General features: G+C 41.5%; 1 protein-coding gene across 9 annotated transcripts in view; it reads left to right on the plus strand.

Moving 5' to 3' along the window:
• Window positions 1-14937, plus strand: part of HERC2 (HECT and RLD domain containing E3 ubiquitin protein ligase 2) — a 159131-nt gene that overhangs the window by 82164 nt on the left and 62030 nt on the right. For all 9 annotated transcript variants that reach the window (XM_031668910.1, XM_031668906.1, XM_031668903.1 and 6 more), the window contains 9 exons: window positions 3750-3925; window positions 7738-7849; window positions 10967-11048; window positions 11160-11303; window positions 12696-12786; window positions 13061-13238; window positions 13420-13501; window positions 13590-13761; window positions 14529-14673. In XM_031668910.1, the coding sequence (XP_031524770.1) occupies window positions 3750-3925; window positions 7738-7849; window positions 10967-11048; window positions 11160-11303; window positions 12696-12786; window positions 13061-13238; window positions 13420-13501; window positions 13590-13761; window positions 14529-14673 (1182 nt within the window). The remainder of the gene's footprint in view (window positions 1-3749; window positions 3926-7737; window positions 7850-10966; window positions 11049-11159; window positions 11304-12695; window positions 12787-13060; window positions 13239-13419; window positions 13502-13589; window positions 13762-14528; window positions 14674-14937) is intronic.

The raw sequence follows: 14937 nt of genomic DNA on the forward strand, positions 1-14937 counted from the left end.
TTGGTATGCGCCCCGTTCAGTTTGCGTATTATTGCTTGGCGGTTTTCCGCAGCCCGGTATGGCGCTGTTCACAAAATCTCACAGGTTCACGGTTTTCCCTGTCCACGTATGTTTTCGCCGAAATCTCTGAGTTCCCTGGCGGTTTCACAGCCCGCATTTGCCTTTCATGAAAATCTCTCTGAGTTCCTGGTGGTTTTCCACAATGACCACGTGTGACGCTTCTGAAATTTCTTTCTTGTTATCACGCGATTGGCATCAAATTACTGGAACTTATCGCGGGTGGCAATTTTGGCAATAAGGCAGCATAGAAATAAGTCTAAGTTTATCTCTGGAAAAGTTTGAAAGAATCAGTGAAGGTTCTTTTAAACAGTACCCACGTACTATAGATCAGCGATTCTCTCTCTCTCAAATTTTCAGTAAATCTTTCCACATACGACGTCAGCACGATTTTAATACATTGAATATATGTAAAATAAGACAAATTAAGACAGATTTTTGTACTACCTATACCGTTGTCTTGTGTAGACTAATTAGAATGATAGCAGATAAAAATATCGAGTAGTTGATTTTTGTATTCGTTTAAAGTTTATAACAGATGAGTTTATTTTTAAATTATTAAATGCAGCTAACTTCATTCTTTAAAAAGTTTTATTTTAGTTTTAATTGACAAATAGTAATTTGTAATAATTTGTATATATTTTTGCAGAACACTGTGATGTTTTGTTACATGTATACTTTGTGGACTGATCAAATCATGCTAAATAATGTGTCCATCACCTCAAATATTTATCACTTTTTTGTGGTGAGAACATTTAAAATCTTTTAGCTATTTTGCAATATGTAGTACATTCACTATAGTCACCATTTATTCTGGAATGCCATTGAACTATTTTGTATTACACTGATTCATTATAGTCAATACCAGTGGTGTTAATAAGTGAAGAAATTGGCAAATTATAAAAATGAAAGATAATATTGAATTTTTCTGAAAAAATTAATCTTGAATTTTAATGCATTTTACTGGTAACTTATTACAGTGTAACCGAATACAGCCTGTAGAGTGCCTAAGTTACGTAGTTCAGAGTATATTTTTACTTTACCAAACCAGTAACTAATTAATTAAATCAACAACTGAGATAATTCATAAAAGATATGTTTGCTTTAATTCAAGAAATTTTCAATTCAAAACAATTTGTCCTGTGATATTTAGTGTATGTCATGTACATGAGAAATAGGAAGCATTGTGAGTAAATGGAAAACTCCTGACCTAACCTGCATGTCCCCAACTGACCAAAGAACTAGAACATACCATTCCTGTGGGGCCACTGAATGTTAAGCATGGCCCTTGCTGTACAAATAGTTTGTTATGGAATTTTCTTTTCTTTTTTTTGAGACTAAGTCTCACTCTGTCCCCCAGGCTGGAGTGCAGTGGCAGATCTCAGCTCTCCGCAACTTCTGCCTCCCAGGTTCAAGTAATTTTCCTGCCGCAGCCTCCCAAGTAGCTGGGATTACAGGTGCCCGCCACCTCACCTGGCTAATTTTTGTATTTTTAGTAGAGATGGAGTTTTGTCATGTTGGCCAGGCTGGTCTCAAACTCCTGACCCCAGGTGATCTGCCCACCTTGGCCTCCCAAAGTGCTGGGATTTACAAGCATGAGGCACCACATCCAGCCAGGAGTTTTCTAACATGTGAACAAAAATAGAAAGTATGCTGGAACCCCCACAAACCTGTGACCCAGCTTCAACATTTATCTACATTTTGCCAGTCATGTTTCACTTCCTGCCTCCCACCTCACTTCCCTGCCTCAGCAAGATCTTATTTCAGGAGCACTTGCTTCAATATTCATCTCTAACAGGGCTTAACAAAATATAACCCTGATACCATTATCACACCTCTAATAATTACTTTTTTTTTTGAGACGGTGTCTCGCTCTGTCGCCCAGGCTGGAGTGCAGTGGTGTGATCTCAGCTCACTGCAAGCTCTGCCTCCCGGGTTCACGCCATTCTCCAGCCTCAGCCTCCCGAGTAGCTGGGACTATAGGTGCCCGCCACCATGCCTGGCTAATTTTGTTTTCATATTTTTAGTAGAGATGGGGTTTCACCGTGTTAGCCAGGATAGTCTTGGTCTCCTGATCTTGTGATCAGCCCACCTCGGCCTCCCAAAGTGCTGGAGTTACAGGCGTGAGCCACCACGCCTGGCCAACAATTACTCTTTAATGTCATGTAATATCCAGTCAGTGTCGAGATTTTCCTAGTTACCTTGTAAATGTCCTTTTGCAGTTGGTTTGTGTGAATCTTGATTCAGATGATGTTTGCATTCTACACTACACTTTAGCCTCTCTTGGTTTTTTTCCTTGCTAAAGAAAAAAGAAACTGAGTAATTTTTTCCCGTAGCATTCTTTATATTCTCAGCTTGGCTTTTGCATCCCTGTGGTGGTAGTCAACCTGTATTTCCTATGAAATGGTAGATCTTGAGGTTTGATCAGGTCGTTTAGGCAATAAAAAGTAATTGTTAGTGTGCACTTCCAGACACATCCCTCTTTGTTCACATGAGATACAGGGATAGAGAAATGTTGTTAATACCACAACAGGCATGCATACCAGGGGAGAAGAATGTCTGCCACGTGGGGTGTGGGACATTTGCAGGACAAATAGACCAGCTCCACTGAATGCATGGCAAAGGCAGAACGGAGGAAGGTTGCGTCTTGCTTGTGTTCTGATTTGAATGAGGCAACAATAGAATGACATGAGATAATCAGAAAAGTTTGATGACTGTAGCATATTGGATGATATGGGAATTATTGTTTGTGCTATGATAATAACAATGTGGATATGTTTTTCAAAAAACTCCTTAATTCCAGCCGGGCGCGGTGGCTCATGCCTGTAATCCCAGCACTTTGGGAGGCTGAGGCAGGTGGATCACCTGAGGTCAGAAGTTCAACACCAGCCTGGCCAACATGGTGAAACCCTGTCTCTACTAAAAATACAAAAAATTAGCCGGGTGTGGTGGTACGCACCTATGGTCCCAGCTACTCAGGAGGCTGAGGTTGGAGAATTGCTTGAACCCAGGAGGCAGAGGTTGCAGTGAGCCAAGATTGCACCACTGCACTCCGGTCTGGGCAACAAGTCAGATTCCATCTCAAAAAAAAAAAAAAAACAAAAAGCAATAAACAGAAAACCCAAACCTCCTTAATTCAGTGATATATACTGACATTTTGAAACAACATAATGCCTAGAATTTTTAAATGATAATCCACATCTGAACAAGATTGGTCACATGTTGGTAACTGTTAAGCTGGGTCATGGAGTCATGGAGTTCTTTGTACTATTTGTTCTAATTTGTGTATATTCAAATCTGTTTTATGTTTTAAAAAGGATGAAAGGTCTGTTACTACCTGACATTTAATCTCTTCCTTAATTAAGGCATCTTGGTTCAAGAAAGCTCTTAAGACAGAAGAGTTTGCAGTCATTCAGTAAGGCTGTCATCCTATTTAAAACTTTTAGGAAGAAAATCAGTGAGCGTCCCACGCCTCAGGTAGACATCTCGATGAGTTGATCACTTCTTTTGAAGCAAACATTACTCAGATGTGGTTGCATTAACTTTGAATAACTCAGTTGGTATTTCCAGAACTGAAGTAAAGGAGCTCTAACTGTGTGTACATGTTGATGTCTCACACACCCCACTCTCCAGTTAGAGGATCTAATATGCTTGATTCTACAAAGTCTGTAGATCATTGTTTTTGTGTCTAGTATCACAGGTATATTGAAATTGCCATAAAGCAGTGCAGGAGCTCAGGAATCGATTGTAAAATCCATGGTCTCATCTTGCTGGGACGGATCCGGGCAGAGGAGGAAGATTTGGCTGCAGTTCCTTTCTTAGCTTCAGATAACGAAGAGGAGGAGGATGAGAAAGGCAACAGCGGAAGGTGAGAGCCATTTATTACAAGTACTCACTTACCTCCGGCTGCATTCCTGGATCCTCACTTTCAAAAGGAAACATTTAATTAGAATGTGTCTCATACTGAGTCGTTTTATGTCCACAAGAATGGTAAATTACAGTTGTTTTCAAAAATTGTAGTTTTTTGAAATAAAGTGTTTAATGTAGAAACACATTATATTTAGAAAAATACCATTAAAAGAGGGAAGTGAAAATGTTTAATATCTCTACCTGAAATATCACTGTTACTACTTTGGTATATACCTTTGTAGTTTTCCTTTTTTTCTGTTACTAAATATATTTTCCTATGGAAGTTGTATGATATATTTTAAAGCTCTGTTTGCTAAGTATTTTATCATTAATGTTAAAAAATACATTTATTTTGTATTATGGTGAAATATATATATTGTTTACCATTTTAAGTGTACAGTTCAGTGGCATTAAGTACATTCACATTTTTGTGCAACCACCGCTACTGTCCGTCTCTAGAATTTCCATATGATTAGTCTTCTGTCCTGTAATTTTTGAGTGCAGTATTTTGTCTTATGACTATTCTCATTTACTCACTCAATTCTTTATTTTGTGTGAGCACTGTGATGATGACTATTCCTGTATTCATTCAACATCTTTTGAACACCTACTGTGGGCCATTCCCAGTTATGTATACTGGGAATACTGTGATGAACATGCAAAATGAAATAAGACAGATACACGCATCAGTGTGATGTTAGGGCTTTGGTAAGAGGCAGGAAGAAGTGCATGCAGCCTGGAGAGTGCGTTGGAGCATTGATCTGTCAGGACAAGGAAAACTTCCCCCTAGGCCATACATACAGAAGTCAGAATTATTGAAACGAAGTGGGCAGGCAAGGGCGTTTCTGATAGGGAAGACAACATGCAAGGGGAGAAGAATGATATCTGTGAAGTTTTTGCATGCTTGTTCATTTCCCAGGGCATGTATCTAGAACTTGCATGTGCAGGGGCTGCTCTAAGCCTTGTTTACCATCCCAGCAGCAAACAGTGGATAATAACGGATAATAACAATGGAGGATAGTCAGTGTCCTCATAGAAGTTGTATTTGCCTAGATAAATTGCTGAAAGTGAAATTGCTGTCAAAGGGTATGCAAAATAAATGGGTTTGTTGTTAACATTCCCAAGGAGCTTTGGATTGCTGGTGTGACTGGGCACAGGAGGCAAGCCGCCAGTGATGGCTGAACTCTGTTGACCAAGACGCCCTGTGCTCTAAGTACTTGGCAGCATGTGACATAAGGAGACAACAGAGCGCTGCCCTGTGGCGTTGTTGAGCGCATTATATAGACAGAAGTGGGGGTAGCGGCTCTGGTAATAAGTCAGGTTATTCTAGGACTCTGATCTTGGCTTTGGATTCTGCCCTGTTTCATTTCGGAAACTTTGTGTAGAAGTTGAAAAGAAAATAGTATCTATAACATTACCTTATCTAGAATATATGTTATACTATATGCTATAGTTCAAACTGATTGTGTCTATAGATACTAATAGGGACAGTACCAGTTCACTTAAATAAGGAAGTCAGTGGGATTTTTAATAAAAGGATTATAGATTAGCATTTTCTTACTCAGTAGCTACTAAAATGAATTGGGCAAAATTTTTTGTATTTTTAGTAGAGACGGGGTTTCACCGTATTAGCCAGGATGGTCTCGATCTCCTGACCTCGTGATGCACCCACCTTGGCCTCCCAAGGTGCTGGGATTCCAGGCGTGAGCCACCACGCCCGGCCGTAAAATTATTAGTACATGTATTGTATATGTGGAATAACCAAAAATGTTTTGAGCTTTACTTATTCATCAAATTTTTATGTAATTGAATATATTGTCAAAAGAAAAGCTAGATATTTGATTGTAATGGATATTTTTCTGGTAAGATCATATTAATTAGCCAATAACTTCAGAATGAGTCAGTGGCCCAGGCAGTCTCCTACAGGGCTGGCACCCAACTGGGATGTTCCCACATTGACCATGTACAGCTGGCCTCCACCCTGGCTGATTGATACTTACATGGTGCCAGACATTAAGTATCTTGAATATCAGTCCTAGTTTCCCATACGTACATACATACATGTGTGTATGGGAAATATATATCTATTTTGAGATAGGATCTCACTCTGTCACCAGGCTGGAGTGCAGTGATATGATCTCAGCTCACTGCAACCTCTGCCTCCCAGGTTCAAGTGATTCTCCCACCTCAGTCTCCCAAGTAGCTGGGATTACAGGTGTGTGCTACCACACCTGGCTAATTTTTTGCTTTTTTTTTTTTTTTTTTTCTGTAGAGATGGGGTTTCACCATGTTGCCCAGGCTGGTCTCCCAAGTCCTGGGCTCAAGGAATCTGCCCACCTTGGCCTCCCAAAATGCTAGGATTACAGGTTTGAGCTACCATGCCTGGCCCTCATACATATTTTTAAGTAAAAATGTGTCACAAGATACTTCAATATTTTGTGCATATGCTTGCTCACCTGTGCCTGGTATTAGATGAAAGAGTTTTTCACTTTTATTCCAAAACGTGAAATTTTGAACCCTGAAAGTAAATATTTATTAGTATATAATGTGTGAAAAAAGTGATACCTGTCTAGAAGCCAGTCTCTGGTGCCTTTGGGCATCTATCCTAGCTTATAAAAATAGAGCAAAAGCAAACAAAAAGGTGAAAACCCCAAATAAGAAGAAGCAATTTCTCAGCACTAGGCATCAGACTATCAGCCAAGAAAATCTAACACTGGCCTGTGTACTTTTTTCAAGTTGCAAGAATTGGAGCGTTTTGGATGCTGTAGATTAAACTTCTAACCTGCTGGGTGTGGTGGCTCCTACCTGTAATCCCAGCACTTTAGGAGGCTGAGCAGGGAGGATCACTTGAGCCCAGGAGTTCAAGAGCAGCCTTGACGATATAGTCCCTACAAAAAATGCAAAAATTAGTTGGGCATGGTGGCGCATGCCTATAGTCCCAGCTATTCGGGAGGCTGAGGTGGAAGGATTGCTTGAGCCTGGGAGGTTGAAGCTACAGTGAACTGGGATTATGCCACTGCATTCCAGCCTGAGTGACAGAGCATGACCCTGTCTCAAAACAAACAAAAAATAAATAAACTCCTAACCTGTCGAGGGCAGGTCAGGAAATAGATGAGCAAGGTGGAAGGAGCAAGTCCTCTGGGAAGGAAAGGAGACAAGGACTTTCAGCCCAGTTGGCCGATGATCAGGTGCTTCTGGCTGGTGTCCTGGGCAGAGGGTATAAAGGAAGAGAGAAGCATTAGGACATGTGTCTGTATTAAAGTACCTCCATGGCCATGTGGCCACATACTGTTTTATTCTTTCTGTGGGAAAATAATTGGCCAAACTGATGTCTAGATTTAGGGACACTGCTGCAAGGCCAGGCCCAGCGTGGCTCCTGGGGAGGTTTCCTGCGTCTCTGCAGTGCCGTTTGTGGCAGCTGCGCATCTGTTTCCGTGGCTTGGAATGATTCCCACATGTTCAAGTTGGTATTTAAGATGAAAGAGAATGTAGTGTATCATCGTTTTCCATCAAAAATAAGAGCTGAAATTAAGTGCTGGTATTAACAGGTAGCATGGTGGTATCTAGAAAATTTGACCCTCCAGAGCAACTTACTCCTGTACATGCTTGAGGTTGTATTCTATTAAAGCAAAATTTTAAGAGTTTCTGAAAGTAACCATAAAATTTTGAGTGCTTGAGGTTGCTTTTATTTTTATTTTTTAAATGTTTTATGCTGAATAACCTCCATTTCTTTCTTTTCTTTTCTTTTCTTTTTTTTTTTTGTTTGGTTAGCCTCATTAGAAAGAAGGCTGCTGGGCTGGAATCGGCAGCTACGATAAGAACCAAAGTGTTTGTGTGGGGTCTGAATGACAAGGACCAGCTGGGCGGGCTGAAAGGCTCCAAGGTACGGCCTGCTCCCTGGGACCCAGCAGGGCGGGGCACTCGGCAGCAGCCACACCTCGTGAAGTTTTTATAATAACTTTACGCTCTATGTGTTGTACTGTTTCTTTCCACGAACTAAAAGACATTATCAAATTACCCCTCAGAAGCGTCTCTCCTTGGAAAATTTCACTTTAGATATAATTGTTTTATTGCAGTCTTATAAACTAGAACATAAACTTTTGAAAAGATTTCACAAGTGCATAGACGAAAATTACAGACCATCGATAGATGTATCTTGCCTCCCCTACAATAAACACTTTTGACTATCATGAACAAAATAATGTGTAAAAAAGCCGTAGTGGCACACAGATGAGCAAGTTGTGGTCTCTGTCCTCCAGGTGCTTCGTGCCTGAGATTCTTCAGGGTAAAGTAGCTTGCACAGAGAGAGAAGGCTTTGTGAGCACAGAGAAACAAGCAGAATGCACATGTGTGTGCATACACACTTGACTTATTCTTTGCAGGGCTTGTTGTGGGTGGAGAGCGCCATGATCTCATTTACCTTGTCAGTAAACCATGAAGCACTCACGGGAAGCCGTGCCACAGCCTCTGTGTTCACAACATCCTTCATCCCCTAGGTACTGGGATGAAAGGTTAATTTGTATTTTGAATTGCTTAGAAGAAAAAGACCATATTTTGAAAAGAATAGGTGTAAGAAATGATGCATTTAAACTGGAGTTGAATTTGGTGTTCCTTATATTACTTAGTGTCTCCTGGCTGAGGAGCCACAAAGCAAATTCCTCTAAATTTTATTGCCCAGAGGCACTCTCTGTGTTCACATGAACTTAGGCTTCCTGTTAGTATTCTGTGAGATATCACATCGTACATTTTCCTTATTGCCTGCCCTGTTGAGAAGCTGAGAAATAAAGTTAGAACTCATTCATTTGAACTCTTTCCTTTCAAGTTGCAATAATTTTTATCTGTATTGGAGCAGCCTTGAATTGCATTTGTGTTTCAATGCCCCTGAGCTTGGTTTGGGAAGTGGACAGTGGGCGGTGAGCTGTGGGTGTCTCAGCTGTGGGAGTGCAGGGCTGTCCAGGGGTCCCTGAGGTGCAGGCCATTGGTGGGAGCCTATGACCTTGCTCACTGCCCTACATGGAGTTTTCACTTCAAGGACGGAGTCATCTTTCCACGGTTGTGATGAAAATCCTTTCTTCCGCTGCAGTAGTGACTGTTTCACCCATGGAATCATAAAGGGTTTTTTAGACAAAGGGCCCTAGGAATTTTAAATTAAATTACATCCATCTACAATGGGAAATTTAAGTGTATAATTTCTTAGAGATGTCAGAGTCAGAATCAGAGAATGAGCAGGACATGACTTGAAATAAGGTATAGTCTACAGGTGTGTGTGTTTATCTTTACATTATATGCATAGTCATTCCTCAGTATCCATGGGGGATTTGTTCCGGGACTTCCTGTGGATACCAAGATCTGTGGATGCTCAAGTCCCTGATATAAAACAGTGTAGTGTTTGCATATAACCTGTGCACCCCCTCCCAAATACTGTGTATCATCTTCAGATTACTCAGAATACCTAATACAGTGTAAATGGTATGTCAATAGTTGTTATATTACATTGTTAAGGGAATAATGGCAACAAAAATATCTGTACATATTTAGTATAGGTACAATAAAAAATCTTTTCAATCCATGGGTGGTTGAATTCATGGATATGGAACCTATGGATACAGAGGACCAACTGTATTTTATTTTTTACCTTCTATTATGGAAATGTTCAGATGTACCCAAATAGAGTGAATAGCATCACGAACCCTTATGTCCCTGGTACCAGCTTCCATAGTTACCAGCAGCTGTCTACGTTTTTCTGTCTCTGTCCTCTCATTCCCCCAACTCTGGTTTAAAGTAAATCACAGTGTATCATTTCATTTTTAAAATACTCTAGTGTGAATCTCTAAGGGATAACCAATGCCTTTGGTTAATGTAACCATAATAGTAGTAGCACAGTCATGCGTTACTTAATGATGGGGATACATTCTGAGAAAGTTTTGGTAGAGTGATTTTGTCATTGTTGAAAAATGATAGAGTGTACTTAACACAAACGTAGATGGTGTAGCTTACTACACACTCAAGCTATATGGTATAGCCTATTGCTCCTCCTACTACAGTTACAACATGTAACTGTACTGAATATGGTAGGCAGTTGTAACTCAATGGCATTTGTGTATTTAAACATAGAAAAGGTACAGTAAAAATACAGTGTAAAAGATTAAACATGGAACACCTGCATAGGGTACTTACCGTGAATAATGGAGTTTGCAGGACTGGAAGTAGCTCTGGGTGAGTCAGTGCACATTACTGTAGACTTTAGAAGCACTATATGCTTTAGACTACTCTATAAAAAGTATTTTTCTTTCTTTAATAATAAATTATTTGTAACTTTACCTTTACTTTTGAACTTTTCACTTTTTAAAAAACTTTTTGACTTCTATGATAATAGTTTAAAACACAAACACAGCTCTGTACAAAATGTTTTCTTTACATTCTTCTTTTGCTTTTTAAACTTTTTTGTTAAAAACTGAGACTCAAACGCATACATTAGCCTCGCTAGGATCATAGTGTTACTTCTCTTTCACCTCCACGAAGGAGCTACTGTCCTTTCCTGTGACGGCCGTGCCTTCTGGAATCCCTCCTGAAGCACCAGCCATAGGCTGTTTTACGGTCGGCTTAAAAAAAAAAAAAGTAGAAGGAATACACCCTAAAAGAATGATAGAAAGTATTGCATAGTGAATGTATAGGCCAGTAGCAGTTGTCTGTTATCATTATGAGGTATTAGGGATTGTTGATATGTAGCTGGCAGCACAGAGGCTTGTTGACACAGCGTCACCACAGACACATGAGGAATTGGTTGGACTGTGATGTTGTCATGGCCAGGACACCACTAGGCAGTAAAGATTTTTCAGCTCCATTATGATCTACTGGGACTGTCATCGTATATGTAGCCTGTGGTTGAGTGAAATGTTATGCAGTGCATGACTGTAATTCCTTGTATCATATAATAAGGTAACATAATTTTAAACATGCAAGTAAAATTTTTTTTTTTCTTAAAAAAATTCTGTTCTAGATAAAGGTTCCTTCGTTCTCTGAGACACTGTCTGCTTTGAATGTGGTACAGGTGGCTGGTGGTTCTAAAAGTTTGTTTGCAGGTATGATTATTCTAATATTAAAAAATTTTTAAATTATGCTTGGCACCAAAAACCAGAAAAGTTTTTAATGTTGTGAAAAGTGAGTCCTCTCCTGGCTGTCGTTCCTTGCAGTGACTGTGGAAGGGAAGGTGTACGCCTGTGGAGAAGCCACGAATGGCCGGCTGGGGCTGGGCATTTCCAGCGGGACGGTGCCCATCCCACGGCAGATCACAGCTCTCAGCAGCTACGTGGTGAAGAAGGTGGCTGTTCACTCAGGTACAAACCAAGCACCAGCAGGCCTGTGTGGATCAGCCTGTTGCTCTTGCTCCGTTGTTAACCAAAGCCCTAATTGGTGTCCTGACATTCTTTCTTAAGTTTTTACTTAGTAGGAATAAAAATTGGATAATGAAAATCTCTAGGTGGTCTAGAATTTAGTTATTGCTGCCAAATCAAGTTCTTTGCCTAAAAGCAGGCTGTTTTTCTGAAAAAGAGTCTATAACTTTCTTCAGATTCCCAGAAGTATCTATGAACCCAAGTAATGAGAAAGATCCTTTAAACAAAACCAGACCACTCCTTCAGTGTAGGGAGTGTTTATTTTGGAAGCACTGTGCTAGGCCTCTGAGGAATGGAACTGAATTAGACACAAAGTTCTAATTCAGTTCATGCCTATGCTGAACGGGGCTCAGTGTCACCCGCGTAACAGGAAATCCAAATGATAGTGGCTTAAGCAATGCAGAGTTTTACTTTTCTCCTTGTAAAAGTCCAGAGGTGGGGTCAGAGTCCATCCAGCAGGGCTGTGTCTATGAGGAGTGCTGGTCCTTTGTGTCCGCCTTTGTGGGAAGATGGTCTTAGACTAGCTCTGACCCCCAGAGTCCAGGGCCAGGCCTGGCAGAAGAGGCAGGCACCACACAGTGTGCCCTCCCGCCCATGCAGCCCTCTCTCCAGAGCCCCTCTGAAGCTCCACTCGTTTCACTCACCATCTCCTGCGGGTAGAGGAGGCTGGGAAGTGGTGTTTAGCTGAGCACATTAACATGGGGGTTCTGTTGGTAAGGAAGAGGGAGAATGAGCATTGGGGGAGTACAAGCCTGGTCTGCTGTGATGTTCTCAAAGCCCAGGAGTTGGCAGGAACTCACTGTGTAGGAGTGGTCATGCCTTTAATCCTGAGGCAGGTTGTATGGACTTTGAGAATATTCCATGCTGGGGACTTTGAGAATATTCCATGAGCATCAACTGGCGTGTTTTGGGAAGAGTGAGTATAATGCTAATGCAAATGACTGAATAATTTCACTGTTGAGGTACAGTTCTCAAAAGCTTAAATTGACACTATTTTTACATTTTGTCTAATCACAAATTATTTTTACTTTTTTCATCTAAATTTTGATTTTTCATGTATTTAACATAATAGGAACCCTACTAATAATCAGTATTATTTTGCCTCTTTGCAAATTCTTTCTAGAGTTAAATTTGTAGTTTAGTAAAAATTCACTTATTTGACACACATGTCCCAGAAAGCTTTGCTGCTAACTCCGCTGTTGATCCTGTTGAGTTACTCGTTTATTCAGCTCACACTCATTGAGTGTGTGCTACATGCCAGGCAAAATAGGGAGCTATGCTGTGGGCTCTCTGTACCCTGCCCTTTGGCAATCCGCACATCTGTGCATGTTGCAGGTGGCCGGCACGCGACGGCTTTAACTGTCGATGGAAAAGTGTTTTCGTGGGGCGAAGGTGATGACGGAAAACTTGGACATTTCAGCAGAATGTAAGGGTACTTTCTTTAGTCTCATTTGCTAATAAGAAACTGTTACGGATACTCTTGAAAGTTATTTTGCAGAAAATTGGAATAGATTATGGAAATGGATCTTAAACAATTTTTTTTAAACATGGTTGTGTTTTGGTCTCATCGGTTCTGTTTGAGGTTTGGTAGTTGATCTGTGGATCTTGTGTTGACTATATGTGGATCAGTATAGATGTCTTTTTTCCTTCGTCTCTAAGAAGGGACGGATTGACTGTAGGGAACTGATTTCTTCTTGTAGGAACTGTGACAAGCCAAGGCTGATCGAGGCCCTGAAAACCAAGCGAATCCGAGATATCGCCTGTGGGAGCTCGCACAGCGCGGCCCTCACATCCAGCGGAGAACTGTACACCTGGGGCCTCGGCGAGTACGGCCGGCTGGGACATGGGGATAATACGACCCAGCTAAAGCCCAAAATGGTGATTATACGCATTTTTGTTGCTTACAGAAAGCTTACCATCTGAAGATTTCAAGAGAAACTAAACTTCGAGTCTAGGAAAGTTCATAAAGATGTGTGCATGGTTGGCTTTGTCTTTGGGAAATTCCCTTGCTTTCTCCGTGCCTGTGCTTGATTCTGTTTTTAAATTTGTAATTGAGTAGGTGAAAGTCCTTCTTGGTCACAGAGTAATCCAGGTTGCCTGTGGGAGTAGGGACGCACAGACCCTGGCTCTGACCGACGAAGGTGAGTGCCTGGCATGATTCTGTGCTCCTGGGTGGGTAAGAATGATATGAAACGTTGGCCTGAAGTATATGTATATTCTTAAACCTAGGTTTGGTATTTTCCTGGGGTGATGGTGACTTTGGAAAATTGGGCCGGGGCGGAAGTGAAGGCTGTAACATTCCCCAGAACATTGAGAGACTGAACGGACAGGGGGTGTGCCAGATTGAGTGTGGAGCTCAGTTCTCCCTGGCGCTCACCAAGTCTGGAGTGGTGTGGACATGGTACGTAAACATCCTCCCTGTCACAGTGTGCGTGCTTGTGCAGGTGCGTGTGGGGAACGTGGGCCTCACGCCAGGCCCACCCCGGCATGATTGTGACCTGTCAGATTCTTACTTATACATGCGTCTTTGTCCTTTAAAGGATATTGAGTTGGGATTAGTGACAATAGTACAAGAAGAAATTTCCCATTGTAACTGGGTCATTTTGAAAATACTAGAAAAATTTTAGGCCACTTACCTTTCCTGTTTGGGTGAGATTTATAGGAAAGATTTCTTCTGCTGAAGCCTAAGGATAAAATGAGAGCAAAATAACCTTCTGAATCCTTTGATCCTGAAAAAGTTAACATGTATTTCTTGTAAAAGCTTATTTTATTAATGTGCAAAAGAGCAGGTGCCCAGACTGGCCTTGAATGGTGTGTCAGGCCTTAGTGCCAGTGTCATGACCAGAGGCAGCTTGAGAAAGGTATATACCAGATAGTACTTTGGATAAGTGTTTGCAGTAGTGTGTCTTATTTTCAGTCTCTTTATATGAAAACTTACAACAGTAACTTAAATATCGTAAAACGTGTTAAAGTATTAAGGTTTTGCCAGCTGACTTAATAAGTTAATTTGAATTAATGGTGTATGATTTTGAATGTAAGTTCAAAGACCCTGAGTGCCGTGTGTGATGTCATTGAGCTGGCTGTGAAAGATGTGAGACTGAGCATTTTCCTGTGTAGCATTGTCAGACCATAACGTATTGTAACACTCCACCTTTGGCCTTCTCCCAGGGGAAAGGGGGATTACTTCAGGTTGGGCCATGGCTCTGACGTGCACGTGCGGAAACCGCAGGTGGTGGAAGGGCTGAGAGGGAAGAAGATCGTGCATGTGGCCGTCGGGGCCCTGCACTGCCTGGCGGTCACGGACTCGGGGCAGGTAAGGCTGCAGGTGGCCTGGGGGTGGCGTGCCATCCTGACTTGGGGGACTTGGGGGTCACGACATGGTGCTCGTCCTGTTGAAATCGCAGCTGTTGATGAAATCAGCCGAGTCTTACTGCTTGAAGAACCATGAGGGCAGGACGCGTCCCTTTTGCTCACTGGTGTATCTGCCTGCTCGGCTGCAGGGGTTGGGGGGCGGGGTCCTCAGAAAAGACATGTTCCCATTCTGAAGTCTGCGTGAAAAGTGTGTGGAAAGATTGTT

This window comes from Papio anubis, chromosome 7 (assembly GCF_008728515.1).
Source record: "Papio anubis isolate 15944 chromosome 7, Panubis1.0, whole genome shotgun sequence".
In the NCBI taxonomy this organism is placed as follows: Eukaryota; Metazoa; Chordata; class Mammalia; order Primates; family Cercopithecidae; genus Papio; species Papio anubis.